Raw genomic sequence first — 24561 nt, forward strand, 5'->3', positions numbered from 1 at the left:
CCCCAACAGCCGGCTCCAGACGGCCCACGAGCTTCAGGATGGGCCGCGTGGAAGTCACTGATGAGGGTGGGATCCACGATGAATACCCCCTCCGAGGTGGTAGGTGTGCGCCTCTTAATCATTGTCGGTCTGCTGGGACACCCCCACCTGGGGTTGGAACAGCAGGACCATGACAGATTCATGTTAAGAGCTTTATTGTTAATGGAATTTTAAAAATCCTCCATCACTGTCTGAATAGCAGAAAGGTTGGGGTAGGGCATCATTTTTGTCTCATAAATGATGTGGCTGTAGTTGCCTGCCGCAGGATGTCATCACACTAATCTCTCTGCTATGATAGTGTGAAAAGCATAAAGTGTTTGTTAGGCATTGCAATCAAGTCAAAACATGTTTGATATACAGTATACAGTACATTTTGCTGCTTCCAGATATAAAGTTATGGTGAATTCTTACAAAAGTTAGATCCTGGCCCTGCCTGTGTGGAGTTTGCGTGTTCTCCCCCTGCCTGTGTGGGTTTTCTCCAGGCACTCAGGTTTCCTCCCACATCCCAAAAAACATGCAACATCAATTGGAGACTCTAAATTGCCCCTAGGTGTGATTGTGAGTATGGCTGTTTGTCTTGTTGTGCCCTGTGATTGGCTGGCAACCAGTTCAGGGTGTACCCCGCCTCCTGCCCATCGACAGCTGGGATAGGCTCCAGCATTCCCCGTGACCCTTGTGACGATAAGCGGCTAAGAAAATGGATGGATGGATACAGTACAGTGTATGTTTTAGATATTTTGTGTATAGCGGGTCACTGATGGTGTAGTGGTACATTCGCCTGACTGCAACGCAGGCAGTGTGGGTTCAAGTACCCACCTAGTGACGTGAATGTGAGTGTGAATGGTGTTCCGTGTCTCTACGTACTTTGTGCCAGAATAGCGATCAAATGAATATTTACAGAATCTGTAAAGGAATGGGCCAAGGGGATCGAATCGGGCGGGACAGGGTTGCGAGATGAAGTCCACATGTCTAGGAGGCAAGTTAAAATAAACAGGATTAAGGCTGAGGAAGTTGGTGCAGGAGCTCCGAAAGGATTACCAAAGCTGCCAAAAGTTACAGAACGTCCATATTTTTATCATGCAAATCATTGATTGTTGCCTCATTACGGCCGTCACACTATTTGTTCCTGATATTTGAAAAATAAATCCAGCATCAAACATTACTGGTGTGTCCACGTTGAACAGCTGCTAGGTGCACGCTATATTATTACGCCAACGGCTGCCAAGCTGCAAAAGCGAAAGTTCTCTTTTGGTCTGGTGTAAATGCATTATGAAACATATGATATACTCTAAACTGGTCACCCATCTTCATTGGAACTGGGATTTGAAGATTTGTTTATTTATGAGGAAAAGGAAGGACATTGCATCAGTTTACCACATTTTATTCTTGTGCAACTGAAAAGTTTTTTTTTTTCAATGCAATATCAAATGTCAAAAGTTATCTTTGAAATGCATCTGCCACATGTGCATAATTACTGCTTAGTTCATTATTGTGCGTTCAGGAGGTGTATATGCAATAGAGCTCCACATTGTTTAAAATCAATTATTGTTATTGTTGTTAATTAGGTATTGTTTCAAACCAACTAACAACTAAGCAAAATGATACTAGAGGACGTTATTCTCTACTGTATAATTATCACTCATGGAATGGCTAATGTTCAATCCAATTGCTTGGTTGGACTCATAACTACAGGAACTGTTTTATAATACTATTTATATCCAGCCATACTGGAAATTTCTTCCATTTTCTGTCTTTAAATACACTCCTAGTGTTGTTATTATTTTTATGTTGTGCCATGACCATGAACTGCATTTCGAAACTGCAACGGTTACAACCACAAACAGGAATAGAAGAATAAATGCCTAACATCAAAAGCAAGACATTTACAATGAAAATAAAGCAGAACTTGTTAATGTCTCAACCAATTGTCATCGGGTTGAATTTTTTTGTCAACATAAAAGAATAAGCTACTGAATAAACTGAAGCTTCATTTTGACATTTCAACTTTATTCACTTCCCTGGAGTGGTCAAATGTCTGAAGCGCATGGTCACGGAATTAAATCAAATCATATCCCAAGGAACCACTGTGTTTTATTCTTTTTTGGGATGAAAAAACCCAAGTATTCTCCTAAAAATGTTGATGAATAAACAATTATTCTGATACATTATAATTTTGGTTGGTTACAGAGCAATTATGTATATGAAAAAAAAGAGCCACCAATTGTTTTTCTTTTTTTAATCAACTGTTCTAACTAGTTCTTAAATTAACATTGATCACAACCCGTATTTTCTTTAAAAAAAAAAAATTAAGAGGCCATTTCAAACAAATGTATTTCAGCTCCAAAAAAATATTTTCTTGGCATTCTTTGCAGCAAGCGTGAATTAAAAGACATTGGGAGTTACAGTCTCAGAGGACCTGAAGTGGGACCCAAACATCACCTCCATCCTCAAAAAAGCCGAGCAAAGGATATACTTCTTGCACGGCCTTTCACAAGAGCTGCAGAGATAGTTCTACACAGCATTTGTCCAATCAGTACTGTGTACCTCCATCACAGTCTGGTTTGGGGCCACCACAAAAAAGGACAAACTTAGACTGCAACGGACAATCAAAAACACTGAACGGATTGACAGCACCACGGTACCCACTATTGAGTACTTGCACGCAACACGAACTAGGTCCAGAGCAGGCAAGATACTTTTGGACCCTCCACATCCTGGCGACCAGCTATTTGAGCTCCTTCCGTTGGGAAAGCACTACAGATCAATGAAAGTCAAAAGTAGCAGGCATTTAAACTTTTTTTTTTCCCTCTGGCAATTAACTCATTAAATTCTTGATCATCAAACCAAGTTTTTTTCTACCTTGTGCCATTGTTGGGACACACCCTCACATACTGAGGGTCACATTTATTACTTTCAGGGTGCAAATACATTTTAACGTAACATTAACTGAATTGGGTGGCACGGTGCTGCAACTGGTTAGATCAATGGCCTCACAGTTCTGAGTTCTGGGGAATCCTGGCCTAACCTGTGTGGAGTTTGTGTGTCCTCCCTGTGCCTGCGTGGGTTTTCTCCGGGCACTCCGGTTTCCTCCCACATCCCAAAAACATGCAAAAGCTCAGCAAAAGTGCTAGTTTTGCAACTTTACCTGAGCAGATAACATTTTAGGATTCTTCTTTGTTGTGTTTAATGATGTTTTAGCTACATCTTCACCATTTTCACGTTCCTTGAATCGAGTATGTATACCCCATTTCACCTTTTTCCCTCATGTTGAGGACCCACGCGCATTATGCTAGTCTGTCTGCTCTGTTGAGCTTCAGAGTTCACTCAATCCTGGGAACTACTATCCCAATACTTTATTGTCAACCTGGGCTTGCAGTACATTAATTAAGTAAGGGGATCCCCATTTCCCCATTGCAGCCATGGGCGGATCCACATTGCCGCCATGGGAGTGTGTGTGTGTGTTTGTGTGTATTCATCCATCAATTTTCTGAGCTGCTTATCCTCACAAGGGCCATGGGAGGACTGAAGCCTATCATAGCTAATCATTGGGTAGAAGGCAGGGTACACCCTGAACTGGTTTCCAGCCAATCACAGACCACATAGAGACACACAGCAGTCACATTCACAAACACACTTCGGGGCAATTTAGAGTCATACATGGTTTTGGGATGTGGAAGGAAACTGAAGTGCCTGGAGAAAACCCACGCAGGCACAGGGAGGACACACAAAATCCACACAGGTGAGGCCGGGATTCCCCAGACCTCAGAAATGTGAGGCCATTGATCTAAGCAGTTACAGCACCGTGCCACCCAATTCAGTTAATGTTATGTTAAAATCTATTTGTACCCTGAAAGTAATAAAAGTGACTCTCAGTATGAAATCAAATTGTTTTCAAGTACTTACTCAAGGTATTGACAAAAATAACATCAGAACCAGGCACAAACATCTTTTCCGCTCCTTCTTCTCTTCCCATCCATGTTTGGTCTTTATACTGACTCCGAGTATTGTTAAAAGGGCATATTTCTTGATGGGGGGGTTTACCTCCCCTGTAAAAATGCATAGATGTGATGTGACCAAGCTGTGCATACAAGGTGGCACAATCTAAAAATACATGCAGAGCACTGCCTCCAGAGACTGAGACAGTGTGCATGTTCTGGCATGGCCCAAAATCTGGAGCTTTTTGAGTTGATGGCATGTGACAAGCGTACACGCTGCTGGTCATTGTAGTTACTGCGATAACCTGCTCTCATCCGGGTGGGCTGGGAATGTCGGTCAACCCGTGTCATTACAAGATTTTATAGTTTAGGTGACAGTTGAAATGGATGAGGTACATTGGTCACAGTAGAAAAATAACTGTCATCACGCGTGAACACAAGGTAGAGGGTAAGCGCGAAGAGGTGGACACAAACAAATGAGGAATGAAGACATGAAAAACATGGAACACGTGAAGGATTTATTGTTTTTTTCTGGATTACATATTTGTTGCATTGAAAGGAGATGCTTGAATCTCATTTTCTTTGGAAGTAAATATGTGCCACCAGGATTTGAATTAAAAATGCCACTGAAAATTTTATGTTGTAAAATTCACATTGCTGTTTCAAAGTGATCACATTTTCAATAGCTATATTTCAGTTTAAGTTTTCAATGTTAACAAATTCGCCATGTAAAAAAATTCAAACTTTGAAATTCAAACGCAATATTTTTATTCTCCTGAGATTCAACTGGCTACAATTGTCATGCACCTGGCATCCTCCCCAGGCTGGGTGTGGTCAGCCAATTAGTCGGCACACACATGCACCCTGTTTTGGCTGATTACACCCAGTACTTATAGGACACGGGGGACAACTAGTCCTCCACCAGATCGTTGATTCCCATGCCTCGTTCCCGCACTCCTGTATACGTGACCTACTGTATACCGACCCTTGCGTGCTCCCTGACCATCCTAGTAAGGCTGCCTCTTCTGATACTGCTGCTTTTCCTGACTGACTCGCTGATCATTGACCACGGACCGAATAAAGGTTTTCTGCACTCTACCTGCTTGCCTCTGGAGTCGTGCATTTGGGTCCGCCCTCGAGCCCCGGTCGTGACAACAATTCAGTCTGAAATTTACTGTCTAAATTCAGTGTTAAGAAGGCAGGGTTACTTCAGGTCAGAACCCAACACCCAGTCAACTCAGTTACGCTTTCTTAGGATATGACATCACGTTACTAAGAATTTTACGACATAAAATTTTCAGTGCCATTTTTAATCCAAATACTGGTGGCACATATTTACTTCCAGAATTTTACATCTGTATATGACAATCAAGGCTATCTATCTATCTATCTATCTATCTATCTATATCTATCTATCTATCTATCTATCTATCTATCTATCTATCTATCTATCTATCTATCTATCTATCTATCTATCTATCTATCTATCTATCTATCTATCTATCTATCTATCTATCACATCACAGTAAATACTCACCTGTACAGACTGATGCGATTGCCAGTCAGTTTGCACATCTGCCATCTACCATCAAATCAAGCCTCCAGCATTGCCACTGGATGGTGGTGGGATGACATAGTGGTCTTACTGGAGATGGCACAGGTGTCAGACACTGCCTTGATGCAACAAGAAGTGACTGCTGTCCGATGCTTCATTGCCCTAACCTTTCCTTCAGCTATTTCGAACAGATTGCACACTTGACACGCCTACATTTTTATGAGGTGCTCTCATTTCATTTCTCTATTCCAGTAGATATCTATTTTTGGTGAATCACAATAATAATATGAAGGGGGCTGGCCTTCCAATATTATAGCGTTTATTGGCCTTGTTTTTACACACGCGCACACACACACACACACACACACACACACACACACAAACACGCATGGACGCATGCACACACACACCACCCTTCCTTCTGTCCTTTCCTGTGTCTTTCATTTCTGTGAAGTGCACACACTTACACATTGACAACCGTCCTCCAGCAGCACAATCAAGACCAGACCAGATCAAGACCATTATTGAAATATTGTAAGAGCCACATACAGTATCTCAAAGACATTAGTATTCAGATTTGAGGGAATAACATGAATGGGTTGTCTGAAGTTCTTCATGTGTTTGTGAGCTACAGTAAATTGCTTTAAAATCCACTGGCTGTCAAAGTATCATTCAAATGTAAAACAATGAGAAGTGTAATACTACTGGATTACACATTTCTCAATACTCTCTTTCATTAAAATGTTAGTGTGTGTGTGTGTGTGTGTGTGTGTGTGTGTGTGTGGTGTGTGTGTGTGTGTGCATGACAAGTAATAAGTTTGGGAGGAGGTTCCTTATGCTAATGCATAGGGAGGAAAACAAAACTTTTTTTTATTTTGAAGCTCTGAATTTTTTTTTCGGTCAGAACTGTGATGTCGTTGATTTGAGTAAACTATTCGATACTCAATTGCCTGTGTTTTGAATGCTAGGCTGTGAGTTGTTCTTTTTTTTTCATGCAGGGCTGTTATTTTCATTCTAGTTGTCGCTCCATGAGATACATAGATGCAGGATAGCAGATCATCCCGGGAACAACGCCGTCTGTCTACTGATGATGTAAACAAGCTGAACTGCTCCATGAGGGGGACAGCTTTGGGTTACAGATTGTCTGGATGGGGTGGGTCCTGGCCTGACTTTTTTGTACGGCATGCAAGTTGCGTTATTTGGGGGCCAGGAAACACTGTCTACTCATGCGCATCTCCCCTGCGGCAGATGTAAAAGAAATAGGACACTGAAGTACAAGGGTATCCCTGCAAAGAAAGGATAGAAAGACTTGTGAGGAGATAAAAGCAATCTATTTCTGTGCATACAGGGGAGAGCAAAGCAGAGCTGAGACCGTCCACTACAACACGGACTCACACATGCATTTACTAGCTATTAAACAGCAGGTGGAACCCAGTGAGATGCATTCGATGCCTATTTCACTTAAGTGTGTCACAAACAAGGATAGATTCAGCAAGTATACATAAACATAAAGTATAAGTGTATATATTGTATATGTGTCTCTGTGATTTATTTATTTTTTTTATTTTTGCAATGACAAGCTTTAGATTGCACACTATAACTTCTGTTAGTATGAAATCATTGTTTCGGGTTAAAAACCTGTTGTCATAAAAGGTTTATTAACCATACAGGTGTAAAGTGTATTAATAGCCATTTAATAGTATCTGATACCACCAAAAACCTGCAAGATTACAAAAGAGAAGTGACACCGATGCACTTGTGTTTGGCCAATTTGCCGACACATCCACTTCTGTACTTTTAATATCTGTATCATCCTTATCTGTGTTTCGAACTGTGTAACATAATAGTGAATGACGGGCTTCCACCGCATGACCCAGTTGAGGGAGTCGGGAGATATTTTGATCAGTTGCACTGACTCACCGAAATCTATAGCTGTGATATTGCTTGCTCAGCTCTCCTGACGAACCACATGATAGCAAACATGTTTAGCGCCAAATGAGATGCCCATTGGAGATGCTACTCACTTTGATAAGGAAGTCCTGAATGTTTTCAGAGAGAAGAGGGGTCATGACTGTAATATATACTAGTTAAACTTGGGAAACTGAAATAATTGACACTATACCCTGTTTTTTCTCTTGAATCCATCTTCACAAATCCATATCCTAAACGCATATCAAAATATTGAACAAAGTAGCTATGCTTTGAAACCTACTGAGGGTGGGATGTGGAATTAAAAAAAGCAGAAAGTTGTATGCCCTTCCTCCGACCGACCGCGTAAGCTTGACGTCTTCGATACTCCTGCCTTCTCTGATCGTTCTCCCGTGTACCGACCCTGCAGACCTGCTCTATACGCCCGATGTCCTGACTACCACACCTCCACTTGACTGTCTGCCTGATCCCCGACTTGGACCGAATAAACACTTTTCCCAAACTGCCTCTGCGTCTCCGGAGTCCTGCATTTGGGTCCTCCTCCTTACCGATGGGTCGTGACAGCGCCTTGGGAATTTAGTTGGCATCAAACCTGATTCTCTGCATACATATAGGCCTGTTATAATAATTTTTTAGGACAATATATTTTCCCAAAATCTAACGTGACAAAATCTTGATGACTCTGAAATCACAGAAAATAATGCCCGCCCTTGAGCCACAGTGCTGTGTCGTTGGTCCGCTGAGTATGAGCCCATCACCTGTCAATCAAATGCCTTTGCCGTTGTCAACTACTGGTGAATAATGTGTGCCGCTGTGGTTCGGCTTAATAAACAATTAGCTTTTCCGTGTCAGTGTTATGTGGGGACTAAGACAACATCCCGGTAGCTGCTGATGTTTGAAAATGACGTGGCCACGGTGGAGCGAGCTGTTTAGCTCCTTAGCTCGCTGGCTCATTATCAAGCACATAATTAAAAGTTAACATTCCCTTGAGTGTCTCTGTTGTGTGCTACTTGCTGCACACTGAGCAAGGATATGGAGTACAGACCTACATGATGCTGCCACGCAAGGTTACCCATCTCGCGCATATAAGAAACCACCCCTCTGAAATTGAACAGTCAACACATATCCAATGTGTTTCAGGTGCCGATATATATATATATATATATATATATATATATATATTCTTCTTTTCCTTTCGGCTTTTCCCGTTAGGGGTCGCCATAGCGTGTCATCTTTTTCCATCTTAGCCTATCTCCTGCATCTTCCTCTCTAACCCCAACTGCCCTCATGTCTTCCCTCACCACATCCATAAACCTTCTCTTTGGTTTTCCTCTCGCTCTTTTGCCTGGCAGCTCCATTCTCAGACCCTTCCACCAATATACTCACTCTATCGCCTCTGAACATGTCCAAACCATCGAAGTCTGCTCTCTTGAATCTTGTCTCCAAAACATCCAACTTTGGCTGTCCCTCGAATGAGCTCATTTCTAATCCTATCCAACCTGCTCACTCCGAAAGAGAACCTCAACATCTTTATTTCTGCTACCTCCAGTTCTGCTTCTTGTTGTTTCTTCAGTGCCACCGTCTCTAATCCGTACATCATGGCCGGCCTCACCACTGTTTTGTAAACTTTGCCCTTCATCCTAGCAGACACTCTTCTGTCACATAACACACCACACCGCCAGCTGTTCCAACCTGCTTGGACCCGTTTCTTCACTTCCTTGCCACACTCACCATTGCTCTGGATTGTTGACCCTAAATATTTGAAGTCGTCCACCCTCGCTATCTCTTTTCCCTGTAGCCTTACTCTTCCCCCTCCACTTTTCTCATTCACACACATATATTCTGTTTTACTTCGGCTAATCTTCATTCCTCTCCTTTCCAGTGCATGTCTCCATCTTTCTAATTGTTCCTCTGCATGCTCCCTGCTTTCACTGCATATCACAATATCATCCGTGAACATCATGGTCCAAGGGGATTCCAGTCTAACCTCATCTGTCAGCCTATCCATTACCACTGCAAACAGGAAGGGGCTCAGAGCTGATCCCCGATGCAGTCCCACCTCCACCTTAAATTCCTCTGTCACACCTAAGGCACACCTCACCGTTGTTCTGCTGCCATCATACATGTCCTGTACTATTTTAACATACTTGGTACTCTGTCATAGGCTTTCTCGAGATCCACAAAGACACAATGTAGCTCCTTCTGACATTCTCTGTACTTTTCAACGAGCATCCTCAAGGTAAATAATGCATCTGTGGTACTCTTTCTAGGCATGAAACCATACTGTTGCTCTCAGATACTTACTTCTGTCCTGAGACTAGGCTCCACTACTCTTTCCCATAACTTCATTGTGTGGCTCATCAGCTTTATTCCTCTATAATTCCCACAGCTCTGAACATCGCCTTTGTTCTTAAAAATGGGTACTAGAACACTTTTCCTCCATTCTTCAGGCATCTTTTCCCCCACTAATGTTCTGTTGCATAAGTTGGTCAAAAACTCCACAGCCATCTCTCCAAATTGCTTCCATTCCTCTACCGGTATGTCATCAGGACCAACTATCTTTCCATTTTTCATCCTCTGTTGTGCCTTTCCAACTTCCCCCTTCCTAATCATTGCCACTTCCTGGTCCTTCACACTTGCCTCTTTAACTCTTCCTTCTCTCTCATTTTCTTCATTCATCAACTTCTCAAAGTATTCTTTCAATCTCTTTAGCACACTACTGGCACCAGTCAACACATTCCCATCTCTATCCTTAATCACCCTTACCTGCTGCACATCCTTCCCATCTCTATCCCTCTGTCTCGCCAACCTGTAGAGATCCTTTTCTCCTTCTTTCGTGTCCAACCTGGTGTACATGTCTTCATATGCCTCTCGTTTAGCCTTTGCCACCTCTACCTTTGCCCTACGTCGCATCTCGATGTACTCCTTTCGCCTCTCCTCAGTCCTCTCAGTCTCCCACTTCTTCTTCGCTAATCTCTTTCCTTGTATGACTCCCTGTATTTTGGGTTCCACCACCAAGTCTCCTTCTCCCCTTTACTACCAGAAGACACATCAAGTACTCTCCTGCCTGTCTCTCTGATTACCTTGGCTGTCGTAGTCCAGTCTTCCGGGAGCTTCTGCAGTCCATCGAGAGCCTGTCTCACCTCTTTCTGAAAGGCCACACAATACTCTTCCTTTCTCAGCTTCCACCACATGGTTCTCTGCTCTACCTTTGTCTTCTTAATCTTCCTACCCACCACCAGTCATCCTACACACCACCATCCTATGCTGTCGAGTTACACTCTCCCCGACCACTACTTTACAGTTAGTAATCTCCTTCAGATTACCTCGTCTGCGCAAAATATAATCCACCTGCGTGCTTCTACCTCCGCTCTTGTTGGTCATTATATGTTCCTCCCTCTTCTGGAAATAACTACACTCCACTACACTACAGCCATCTCCATCCTTTTTGCAAAGTCCACCACCATCTGTCCCTCCAAGTTCCTTTCCTGGATGCCGTACTTACCCATCACTTCTTCGTCGCCCCTGTTTCCTTTACCAATATGTCCATTACAATCTGCACCAATCACAACTCTCTCGCTGTCTGGGATGCTCAGAACTACTTCATCTAGTTCCTTACAGAATTTCTCTTTCAACTCTAGGTCGCATCCTACCTGTGGGGCCTAGCCGCTAACCACATTATACAGAACACCCTCAATTTCAATTTAGTCTCATCACTCGATCCGATACTCTTTTCACCTCCAAGACATTCTTAGCCAGTTCTTCCTTTAAAATAACCCCTACTCCATTTCTCTTCCCATCTACTCTGTGGTAGAATAATTTAAACCCTGCTCCTAAACTTCTAGCCTTACTACCTTTCCACCTGCTCTCTTGGATGCACAGTATATCAACCTTTCTCCTAATCATCATGTCAACCAACTCCTGAGCTTTTCCTGTCATAGTCCCAACATTCAAAGTCCCTACACTCAGTTGTAGGCTCTGTGCATTTCTCTTTTTCTTCTGACGATGGATCCAGTTTCCTCCTCTTCTTTGTCTTCAACCCACAGTCACTGAATTTCCACCAACGCCCTGCAGGTTAGCAGTGCCGGGGGCGGGCGTTGTTAACTCGGGCACGACCGATCCAGTATGGGATTCTTTAGATGAACGCTTATATTTGTTTGGCACAGTTTTTACGCCGGATGCCCTTACTGACGCAACCCTCTGCATTTATCCGGGCTTGGGACCGGCCTACAGATTGCACTGGTTTGTGCCCCCATAGGGCTGCATTATATATATATATATATATATATATATATATATATATATATATTTCTTTGCTACTTGTCCTCACGAGGGTCGCGGGGAGTGCTGGAGTTAATCCCAGTTGTCAATGGGAAGGAGGTGGGGTACAACCTCAACTGGTTGCCAGCCAATCGCAGGTCACATCGAGACAAACAGTCACACTCACAATCACACCTAGGGGCAATTTAGAGTGTCCAATTAATGTTGCATGTTTTTGGGATGTGGGAGGAAACTCGAGTGCCTGGAGGAAACCCACACAGGCAGGGTGAGAAGATGCAAATTCCACACAGGGAGGGCCGGGATTGAACTGTGATGGCTACACTTTACCAGCTGTGCCAGCATAACATTCTCTCTAAATTGACACTCTAAATTGCCTCTAAGTGTGATTGTGAGTGCGACTGTTGTCTGTCTCAATGTGCCTTGCGATTGGCTGGCAACCAGTTCAGGGTGTCCCCTGCCTCCTGCGTGTTGAAAGCTGGAAGAGGTTCCAGCACTCCCCGCGACCCATGTGAGAATAAGTGGCAAAAGGAAATGGATGGATGGATGGATATATATATATATATATATATATATATATATATATATATATATACATATGTCTGTGTGTGTGCATGCGCGTGTGTGTATGTGTGTGTGCGTACATTTGTATGCATTTGGAGGAGTAAGTTGGGGGTGTCAGAATGAGTCACAATCAAGCACACGATACCACAATTATAGAGGAAGCATTGTGTGCACGTCTTCTCGTAAATACACAGTATACTGTATACTCACATGGTCAGTGACATTAGTGTCATTTTCTCAACCCTGGAATCAGTATACTGTATATTTATCTGGATCCCTAATTTTCTTTCCCCAGTTACAAAGTGGACTCCACATACTCGTGTTTTGTCATTCATATGTCCATACATTCGTGGATTATTTGGGGAGAAACTATTCTGTTATTCAAGGTTCCACAGGCATATTCAGCTTCTTCTTCTTCTTCTTTTCCTTTCGGCTTGTCCCGTTAGGGGTCGCCACAGGGTGTCATCTTAGATGAACACATATTTGCTTGGCACAGTTTTACGCAGGATGCCCTTTGTGACGCAACCCCTCTCCATTTAGCTGGGGAGAGATGCTTACAGCACCCGGTATTCCCAGGCGGTCCCCCATCCATGTACTAACCAGGGCCAAACTCGCTTAGCTTCCAATCTCTGACGAGATCAGGCATCCTCAGGGTAGCATGGGCGGAAGCAACAGGCATATTCAGCTATTTGGTGATTTTTTCGGGGGAGCCAATCCACTGTTATAGGCAGAAAACCCTGGTTATTCGCCTTCTACTTAGCAGTGTCCAACTGATGAGACGCTAGCTGCAGTAGTAGGCTGCAAACATTTGCAGCTGTTGCATCTTGCTGCTAAATTGCTGTGTGTGTCAACCTAACTTGGCATGGTTCTATTGAATCTACATAACTGACTTAGCGTAGAGGAACTCACAATATGATTGGCTATTTGAATTACAATCCATCTATTGAAGTTGTCTCATGTTGATCAGGAAGCTATTTTGAGATACTGGTATATATCTTTATCTCGACCAAAGATAGTTGGTATAGGGTCCAGGTGGAACCGTGACCCGTGTGAGGATAGGTGCTACAGAAGAGGATGGATGGATAATAATTAACACATAAACTGCCACCCGCACAGTACTGTTTGGTATTTGGTATGGCACTTTCAAAATACCTGAAAATGTTTTCCCAGAGAACTGTGAGTACCCATAGCACTATGAGGTTATTGTTATTATCACAATTACTTTAAAAAGATTGAAGTTATTTGTGCCAGGCCCATACACAAAATCAAATACTTTTTATATGTGTACTTTTTCTGGCAGACCGGTGGACGACGAGTGAGCACGTTTGCCTCAACGAAGGATAAGGGTTCAAATCTGGCCGAGCCAGTGTGGTGTTTGCATGTTCTTCCCGTGCCTGTATAGCTTTTCTCCCTGTACTCCGCCCCCACCCCCTCCCCACATCCCAAAAACATGCCTGGTAGGTTAACTAAAGACTCTAAATTGCCCTTAACCGCGAATGTGAATGCAAATGAGTGGTTGTTTATATTTGCCCTACAATTGGCTGGCAACCACCTCAGGATTTACCCTCCCTCTCCCCCAAAAATAAGGGGGATAAGCTCCAGCACGCCCACTGCCCGAGTGAGGAAATTAAAGGCCAAGTTTTATTTAGAGAGAAGTGAGGTCAGGTAATTATCTAGACTAGGACTTGGCAGTCTTTGTGACATGGAGTGTCAGTTTTTGAATGTTCTTGTTAATGGATGTAAAATTATGAACTTTAAGTCAAAGTTACATTATGACACAAAATACAAAATGTCTTCCAACATACCTAGTATCCAGACTCCAATGCTCTGCAACAGGATGGGCAAAGCAATCTTTAGTTCTGATTTTTAACAGTGCTAACAACTTTGAGGGGGCGAGCTTGTTTAAGATACATAACCTTCACACAGCACGTTCATTTGTCTCTGCTATATCTGCTTGGTCACTGAAAGTCTATTTCTTGCCTTTTTTAGCAGCTGGTCCAGCCATTGTTGACAACTGTAATATAGGTTAGGTACAGTGAAGAAAACAAGTATTTGAACACCTTCCTATATTGCAAGTTCTCCAACTTGGAAATCATGGAAGGGTCTGAAATTTTCAACGTAGGTGCAAGTCCACTGTGAGAGAGATAATCTAAGAAAAGTTGATGATTTTTTAACTATTTATTTGTGTGATACAGCTGAAAATGAGTTTTTGAACACCTGTCTATCAGCTAGAATTCTGACCCTCAAAGACCTGTTAGTCCGCCTTTAAAAGTCCACCTCCACTCCATGTATTATCAAGAATCAGATGCACCTGTGTGAGGTTGTTAGCTGCATAAAGACACCTGTTCACCCCGTACAATAAATAAGACTCAAACTTGTAACATGGCCAAGACCAAGCTATCCAAAGACACCAGAGACAAAATTGTACAACTCCACATGGCTGGAAAGGGCGACGGAGAAATTGCCAAGCAGCTTGGTGAAAAAAGGTCCACTGTTGGAGCAATCATTAGAAAATGGAAGATGCTAAACATGACGGTCAAGCTCAATCGGAGTGGAGCCCCATGCAAGATATCACCTCGTGGGGTCTCAATGATCCCTGGAAAGGTGAGGAATTGGCCCAGGACTACACGACAGGACTTGGTCAATGACCTGAAAAGAGGTGGGACCACCGTTTCCAAGGTGACTGTTGGTAATACACTAAGATGTCATAGTTTAAAATCATGCATAGCGCGGAAGGTTCCCCTGTTTAAACAAGCACATGTCAAAGCCCATCTTAACTGTGCCAATGACCATAAGGATGATACAGAGGCGACATGCTCATCTCAAGCTGAGACATTTCTGAACTCAAAAGATGTCCATGCAGCTACTTGCTAATTTAATCTACACCAGACCTAGACATTGGCAAAGGAATTAGAACATGGAACGCTTCACTTGTGTTGTGGCTGTTTTCTCTGCCCAAAATATCGAAACAAGAAGGATAAATAGTTTATTGTATTAAAAAGGGTGATTGGTATTCTATGCATTCTCGATGGATAATGACTCAGTGACGACAACAACATGGTGCTACTTGGACAGATGGAGAACCAAGGAGCAGTCCACCGTCACCCAGATTGGGTCCACTATCACTACATAACACAGCTCATAGACTCCATTTGTATCCCACCAGGAACTGAATGATAAAGGGGAGCAGTTCTTCAGCAGCTGCTGCATCCAAGTAAAAACTTGAATGAATGCCAATTGCTTTCATCTGTGTAATTACTTTTTTTAACAGATGTACTAAAAAATGAAACAGTTTGAAAATGTCATATAATTTTATTAAAGATAATGATCACGGTTATCAGTATAATCAATCACAATGTGGCCAACAGAAATCTAAATGATTTACCTGAATTCTTACAACAAATTTCATTTGGGTTATAAAAAAAAAAAACATTCAATAAGAAATAATCTGTATTTTTCTCTCTGATCAGAATTATGGTCTGTAATGCCATTTTTTGTCATTATACGACTGTACAACAAAATTGGAGAGGCTCTCCTGAGTCAGTGCACACATAAAATCAATATAAAATTAAGAATTAAAATAAATACAGAGTAAATGAAAATACATCTATAAAATAGAGTGCATAAAAAGCATGGCTCAAGATATCAAAATCAATGTGCCTTTGCATTACTACCGCAGCTAGAAGAAAGATTGGAGTTCAGGGTAGTGTTCCTTGGTCTGTTCATCCTTTTTTTACACATCTGTACTGCATTCCAGGTGGCAGGAGCTCAAACTGTTGATAACCGGGGTGTGTAGTGTTATGAACTCTGCTGAGGCACCAAGAGGAATAAATGTCTGCCATGGAGGGTAGAGGGCAACCAACGATCCTCTGTGCTGGTTTGATTGTCCTCTGAAGTCTTGCTGTGTCTGCCTCTGTGCAGTTCCCGGACCAGATGGATATACATCATGGCAGCAGGCTCTCAGTTAACAAAATGAATGTTGTGTGTGTGTGTGTTGTGTGTGTGTGTGTGTGTGTGTGTGGTGTGTGTGTGTGTGTGTGTGTGTGTGTGTGAGTGAGAGAGAGAGAGAGAGAGAGAGAGAGAGAGAAAGGGTGAGTATATAAGTGCATGTATTATATATATCGGGGTCCGACATTAAGTATTTTTGAGTGGTGGTACTGTCACCATGATGCAAGTTGTGGTGAGCATGTCAGATCTTGTACTGGTCATGTATATTTATGTTCCTTTCTTAGAAATCATTTTTTACAATTGCATATATGGTAATGCCTCTGTACTATTCTCTTTAAAATCAGGGCATTGTTATTGAAAAAAAAACTACTTAAAAGAATAACCCAATATCAAAATTATTCAAACATTTACATAGCACTCACATTGCAGATATGCCGATCAGTGCCGATAAAATCAGATAAATTAGCTGTACAATTTATTCACGGTGAATGCAATTAGCTACATGAGCTAAAATGTTTCTGGGTTTGCTGTGCATCTCTTGCGTGCCTGTGCAGAGTGAAGAGGATCTTACACTTGTGTTGGGCGATTATGGGAAAAAAAACATGTAATCAACCTAAAACCTCTACACAGTATTGTAACTTGGTGTAATCCATCTAAAAACAATGAAAACCCATTTCACAGGCTTTGTTACAGTATTTGTGAAATTTGTGTGCTACGTTCGCTCATGTCCTGTGCATCTGCCAACATACCAGTAACTTATGTCTATAAATGTTTGTAGAAGGTTGTCACATAGGCCAAAGTTTTAGCTCATTCAATTTAGTGAAGCTCCACAATAAATGATCCAATTGATTGTCCACTTTTTTTTTTCCATTTTTTGCCAAACCAGTTCCATTGGGGCCAGGTGAGAATGACCTACAAGTTCTAGGAGGGCAGCAGTATTTCTTGACACATCAGGATTTTTCAATCAAAGAACTCACGAGCCAGTTGACATTTGTCATATATCACATATATATATTATTGTGACACTAGCCCTATGTGAATGTTATTGGGGACTGTGTTCAAAATGAAACTGTGTTAGAAGTCACACCTTCATTCATTGACACTGTTCCAGGAATGGCTGTTTGTCTTAAGTCTTAATAGTTGCACTTAGATTCTGCTGTTCCATATCTGATAAGGTTTCTTGATTGTATTTTGTTGTGTGTGTGTGGTGTGTGTGTGTGTGTGTGTGTGTGTGTGTGTGTGTGGTGTGTGTGTGTGTGTGTGTGTGTGTGTGTGTTTTTAGGGCAGTGACGAAAGTGACGTGGACAAGAATAAATGTTGCACCCTGTGTAACATGTCCTTCACATCAGCAGTGGTTGCACAGTCACACTACCAGGGTAAAATTCATGCCAAGAGGCTAAAACTGCTACTTGGGGAAAAGCCTGCAATCACAACCAAAGGTATAAAATATTTATTGATATAAGTGATACATGTGTTTGAATGTATTAAGGCATTTTCACATTGTACTTTTTCTTCTTCTTTTTCTTCTTCTTCTTTCGGCTTGTCTATGAACATGTCCAAACCATCGAAGTCTGCTCTCTCTCACCTTATCTCCAAAACATCCAACTTTGGCCCTCCCTCTAATGAACTAATTTCGAATCCTATCCAACCTGTTCACACCAACCGAGAACCTCAACATCCTCATTTCTGCTTGTACTTAGCAGAACAAATTTATATCCATAAATTGAGGTGGCATGACAGTCAACAAGGCGGCAGCTGGAAAGCGTTGGCTTCACAGTTCTGAGGTCCCGGTTTCAATCCCGTACCCACTTGTGTGGAGTTTGCGTGTTCTCCCCATGCCTGTGTGGGTTTTCTCCGGGCACTCCGGTTTCCTCCCACATCCCAAAAACATGCAACATTAATTGGACACTCTAAATTACCCCAAGGTGTGGTTGTGAGTGCGGCTGTTTTTCTATGTGCCCTGTGATTGGCTGGCAGCCACTTCTGGGTGTTCATTGCCTCCTGCCTGTTGACAGCTGGGATAGGCTCCAGCATGGCCCGCGACCCTTGTAAGGATAAGCGACTATGAAAGTCGATGGATGGATGAAAGTCAACCATGGTGTAGTGGTTAACTTACCTGACTTCTGTGCAGACAGGGTTGTGTTTGTATTCAATGACAGTGTGAATATGAATGAGTCAACATGTATGTGCTCTGTGATTGACTGATGACGAGTGTAATCTGCTTTACGCCCAAAGACATCTGAAATAAATTCTCTAGATCTTTGGAAAACTCAAAGGATAAGGGGTACAAAAAATCAATAGATGGATGACACCGCATGAATTTTTCTCTTCAGAATTGGATTCAGTATTTATTAACCAAGTATGTGACAATACACAAGGTTTGCTGTGTTTCTTCCTTTTGCTTTGTACCATTACAGGTCACTATCGTAAGTGATCCTTTACTATGCACAACTACCTCCTGCATCTTCCTCTCTAAGACCAACTGCCCTCGTGTCTTAACTCACTACTACCTGTCAATCTTGTCTTTGGTGTTCCCTTCACTCTTTTCCCTGTCAGCTCCAAACTCATCACCCATCTACCAATATACAGTAATCCTTCTTTTTCACGGTTAATTGGGACCAGAAACGCCCACGAAAAGTGAAAAACCAAAAAGTAGGGGGGATGTATGTTTATATGGGTACAAGAACATTTCAAATATGAAAAAGTATTTGTACTTTGCATATTTGAGACAAAAAGAGATATTTCTTTAAGTCTTGAATTATAAACCCTTTTAAATATAGTATATACAGTATTATAAATTGTAATTTAAATGTTGTATTATAATTTAATTCTAATAAATCATAATATAAATGTGAATTCTAAAACACTGTATTATATTACTGTATAGTTACCATTCATTACTCTGAGACTCTTCTGCTGGAGGTGCTGGTGATGTAGCTGGGTATTATTACCTTTTTTACCTTTTTTTACCTTGACCTTCCTCTTGGGTGTTTCGGAGGAAGGTTTCACATCAGCACAGCACTTAGGCATCATTGTGAATCACGCCATAATGGCACACCACTAAAGCATAACTTCTGCCATCTTTGATACTATCCAAAAGTTTTACTTTTTCACTGATCATCAACTTCCTTTTCCTTTTGGCCGCTTCGGAGGAAGCTTGCGCATCAGCACAGCGCTTTGGAGGCATTGTAAACAAGAAGTTATTGCGCAGACAGTTAACAGCGTAGAAAATAGCAAAAAGGAAGGACAAGGGAAAGGGTGGAACGGAAGTTGCTGGGTAAGGCTTTGATAATGCGCAGCCAATCAGCTCACAAGATAAACCCACACATGCTCTCATTGGTCAATGTCGCGACGGGGACCAATCACCCACCTTGTATCAATCTGTTTTCCTGCAACATGCCAAAATAGCTGTATTTTTCCAAGTTTTTTTTTATTTTATTTTTTTTTTTTTTTTTTTTTGCAGTGCCAACTGTGTATTCATTATCATCATGGCCTTTTAGTCATCAACTTAACGCGGGTTCAGACAGCCAATGTTTTTTTAGGGTGATTGTAGACGTGTTCACCAAAACAAAACAATGTTAAAAACAACGTCTGCTGCACACACTATGGCCTAAGGTCTAGCTTTAAATTTGTGATGTTGAACATTTTGCTAGAAATCTAAATGTTGCTATTGGCAGACTTTATCCCTTGGCTGAGCCAAATACTGTAGTCTTTATCAATCCAGTTCTGGAGTAGCAGCTCCATAGTTCGCATATAAAAAAACAAACACAGACACTCAGCTACAAGACAAAATATTTCTGTTAGTTTTGTCTCCAGCAACCTCCTTGCTGAACATTTCCCAGTTAAACTAATTGCTCATGACAGGAACATCATCGCTGACACAAACCCGCCCAGCGTGACAGACTCATTTCTTCGTCACATCTCGTTTTTACATCTCTTGAAGTCAACATTATTTGATCACTAGGAAAGTCCAATAAAGTAGAATATCTTTACTCACCAAAAATAACATTATTCTTTTAATGTCAACTCAAATCACTTTATTGTCTTGCTTTGTTTTAAATGCATACTCAATCGTAATACACATTCTAGATGATTCATAAAAGGAATTTTTTTAGAGTAGTTATACAATTTTGTAATAAATTATTTTGGTATTCTAATTGCTGAGCTCCTTTTACCATGTGAAATAATCACAATAACATGATACCAGCAGCAAATATCCCACGACGGGAATGTCGGATATATCTAGGGTTTTGATTTCCACTTCATCACAGAAGACCATCAGATTTTATTTTTGGTGATACTTCCCCTCTCGGGATCCTATGTTGTCCCATTCTACAACATCAGTGCCTTGCCAAGCAATATATTTTTTTCTCAATATTCCCCCTTAGCAGCCATGCAGGTGTCGCTGTTATTGCCTCAATAAACGCCAGAGTGAAACCTGCCTCTCTTTTGGCATTGACAGGTGGTTTACAACATAATTTGTTATACATAGTCCACATTAAAAGATTGCAGACATTAGTGTGAAATTGAATGACCAACAATTTCATGACAGTCGAAATTCATTTTTTCAAACATTATCATCTTTGGTGACCTAAAAGATATGCCCACTGCCATTTTACTCCAGTATTCTGAATGTGACTATGTTCACTGACCCATATAGCACAAGCTGGTATGCATGATATTTTTTGGTTGAATATGAAATCCGGGTGATGCCAAGTTTCACATTACATGTGATTTCTATTTTACACTCTGTACTTGTCGTAATAAACATGTATTATTATTATTGGGGTAGCTATGTAACTGTAGCCATGTGTATTTAGATTCCTTCCATGTGGATTGCAGTTCCCATGTTCTGGCTGGATTCCAAATGTCTAGGCTTTAGGCACAGCAGCTCCCACGAATGTCACTTCATATTCCATCCACAACTCAGCTTGGGGAAATATTTCCCCCACATTCATTTAAAGGGGAGTGATTCAGGCAATTTGATTTTGAAAATGTTCTACTTCCTTATTACATTCACATAAATGCAACTCTTATGTACCTATGACTTGACATCTCATCATAGTACAACTGACCAAGGGTCAAAGTAGCAGTTGACTTATATACAGTACCTGTGCTTATTCTCATACATCCAGATCATTTCATTCTAAATGCCTGTTCTGGTTGATGTTTAACTCCTCATCCCAGAAGGGTTCATTAATTCATGCACAAGGGTCGGTAGGACAGCACTAGCTTGGCTTTAGATATGGAAGGGTTTTCTTGAACTGCTATTTAAAATTTATCAAATGAGCAAATTGCAACTCCAATGTGCTTTACATATTCGTGTATTTAGATTTCTGGCATCTTGCTGGTATTCATATGCAGGGTCAAATTGAAACAATCTGATCATTGTGTTAAAAAAAAAATTGAGTTCTGGCATTTTATGTATTTATATCCATGCATTTTAAATATATTGAAATGGAGGCAAGTGGTTAGCACATCTGCATCACACAAATGAGACCGGGGTTGGAATCCAGGCTCCAGGCTCCCTGTAAGGATTGTATAATTGCTCCCTGATCTTCCCTGGACTCTCTCCAGGTACTCTGACTTCCTCCTACAATTTAAAAACATGCTTGTTAGGTCAATAGAAGATAAAATCATACCTCGGGGTGAATGTCATGTGAATGGTTGTTTACAGTAAACAGTATGTTCCGTCCAAATAACTGGCGATTGGACCATGGTGTACGTCACTTTTCCCCTTAAATCAGCTGGAACAGCTCATCCTTGAGCCAAGTGAGCATAAGCGAATGAGAATGAATAAATGGGTAAATGGTCCTAAAAAAAAAAAATTTAAAAACGCTTTTTGGATATAGCAGGGGTTACAAAATCGTTGCCCGCGAGCACCAGATAATCCCATGAGGCTACATGAGGAGCCCACTGGAGACTTCTCAAAACAGCTCACCAGTGAGGGGTCTTGTGATTTCCTGGGAATGATGTAGTCGTGAGTATTTAAAAATCTAAACACTTGTAGAGAAATAAAATTTTGCAGATGTATCTGTTTCCTAACTTACAAAATAATTAATGATAAAATCATTTCATTCATTCATATTCCTAACCACTTATCTTCACAAAGGTCACGGGAGTGCTGGAGCCTAGCCCGGCTATCATTGGGCAGGAGGCGGGGTACACCCTGAACTGGTTACAACCCAATCGCAGGGCACATCAAGACGAACAACCATTCGCGCACACAATCACACTTAAGGGCAATCTGGAATGTCCTATTAACACATGGTTTCGGGATGTGGGAGGAAACATGAGTGCCCGGAGAAAACCCATGCAGGCATGGGGAGAACATGCAAACACTACATAGGTGGGGTGATTTGATCCCCGGTCCTTAGAACTGTGAGGCTAACACTCAACAGCTGCTCCACGGTGCCGCCTACAGTTGATTCGTTGGACATAATTAATTACTGATGGTGGTTAAAAAGCACTTAGGTTTGTTAGTGTTTACATCTCCATAGAATAAGTTATACATGTTTCAGTCTATGAGTGTGACCCAAACATCATATTTGTCCATGATCATCGTCCTGACGGATAAAAGGAAACATTCTTGAGATGCCTACAAATTATTTTTCTTTCACTCAAAGAGGCTGAATCCTTTCAAATTGAAAACCGTTCATGCAAGCCCGACTACAATGTACAGCCTGTTTTGTTTTGTTTGTTTGTTTTGGATATACCGTAATTTCTCAAGTATAATGCATCCTGAAGTATAATGTGCACCCCCAAAGTTGACCTAAAATAATCAGGAAAACCCTTCTTCCAATGTGCAACGCGCACCACTAATTTGCTGCTATCCGTATGCTCAAAATATTAGCAATTATCTGTTTATATTTTGCTAGTTTTGTATTTGTTGTACTTGTACTTCTTTTACAAAAAGTCATCTTTAATAATAATCTTTGTGCACGTACTGATGCAGCAGTAATGTACTGTATATCTCGGGACAGGCCACAGGACACGCTTGTACTGGGCTCTGCAATTGTCAGAACAGAATCCCTAAACCAACTAAAATAAATGCTCAACGATGGCATGACATTTTATTAATACTGTTGATAAAACATATTACAGTCTTCAATGAATAAACTATAGTATTTAACACATATGTTTTGCATGAAATATTTGTGCATAAAATGTTTGTGCATTTTTTTTAGCATTTTTAGCATTTTTGTTTATCCACGACAATACACATCCTTGGCCAAGACTTCAAAAGAAGCATCCGACTCATCTCCAATCTAAAAAATATCCATCGTAGCAATCTTTGGTGTACCACTGTCAAATTCATCATTGATGACTTGGTCCAATTTTGGTGCCTCCAGCCTTCATGAACAGTGATCCCATCTTGCTCCCACAGCATGTCAGCCTCTGTGTCATCCATTGCTTTTGTGAGGAAATATTTTTTGAATCCCAAGAGTCTTGGGTCCCTTTATTCTCATTCTTGTCAGCACTTTGAGGGGAAGGTCCACCACGCTACCAGCGCATCCTCTTGCCCCCGTTCGGCTACAATCTGCAGCAGCTCTTCATAGCATCAGGTCGCTCTCAAAACAAGACTTCAAACTACGTTGAAATGGGTACTTTTTAAAAACGCGAGCATTTGAATTGTGTGCACTATCCAGGTAGCAGCGATGACAATTCTTTTCAAAGCAGCTGCACAACCAGCTCTTGTAGTCGACAATTTTGGCTGTCATTTCTGATGTTTGGTGCAGTAGCAACAAATATGTGACGCCAACGATCGTAAAATGCAACCCCCCCCCCCCCCAAGTAGGTCAGAGTTCAGGTTGGTGGCGCACATTACCATAATTTAGATAAATGTGTAACTTAAGATATAAAATATCATATCAAAATGTATATGTATACATTTTGTTCACCACTCTATGAACCTGTATATGAATATACAATGTGATTGTATTTTTTTTCATCTGTACCTAAATATAATGCAGTCTCTTGACTTTTTGAAAATATTTTTGGAAAAAAAGGTGCATTATTTTTGAGAAATTGCGGTAGATGTCAATAAAGGAGCAGGTTTATTTGAACTTAATTCATTGTTATAAACCACAGAATGGCAAATGTGTTATAACTAAAGTGTGAAAACCCATTTGTGTTTGCGTGCGTGTGTGTCTGTCTGTGTGTGTGTGAGAGAGAGAGAGAGAGAGAGAATCTATAACAAAACACGTTGGACAATAAACAGAATAAAACATAAATTTTAATCATTATCTCGTAACACTCTGTTAACAACCAGCCTCACTACCTCAATCTAAAAAGCCAGATTTGCGGCTTCAG

At 41.3% G+C, this 24561-nt stretch overlaps 1 protein-coding gene across 1 annotated transcript in view; it reads left to right on the forward strand.

Moving 5' to 3' along the window:
- The window catches only part of zmat4a (zinc finger, matrin-type 4a), a 97293-nt gene that overhangs the window by 36289 nt on the left and 36443 nt on the right, over window positions 1-24561 (forward strand). Inside the window, exon 4 of the mRNA XM_061818310.1 lies at window positions 17531-17687. Within this exon, the coding sequence (XP_061674294.1) occupies window positions 17531-17687 (157 nt within the window). The remainder of the gene's footprint in view (window positions 1-17530; window positions 17688-24561) is intronic.

Source organism: Syngnathoides biaculeatus, chromosome 4 (genome assembly GCF_019802595.1).
Source record: "Syngnathoides biaculeatus isolate LvHL_M chromosome 4, ASM1980259v1, whole genome shotgun sequence".
Classification (NCBI taxonomy): Eukaryota; Metazoa; Chordata; class Actinopteri; order Syngnathiformes; family Syngnathidae; genus Syngnathoides; species Syngnathoides biaculeatus.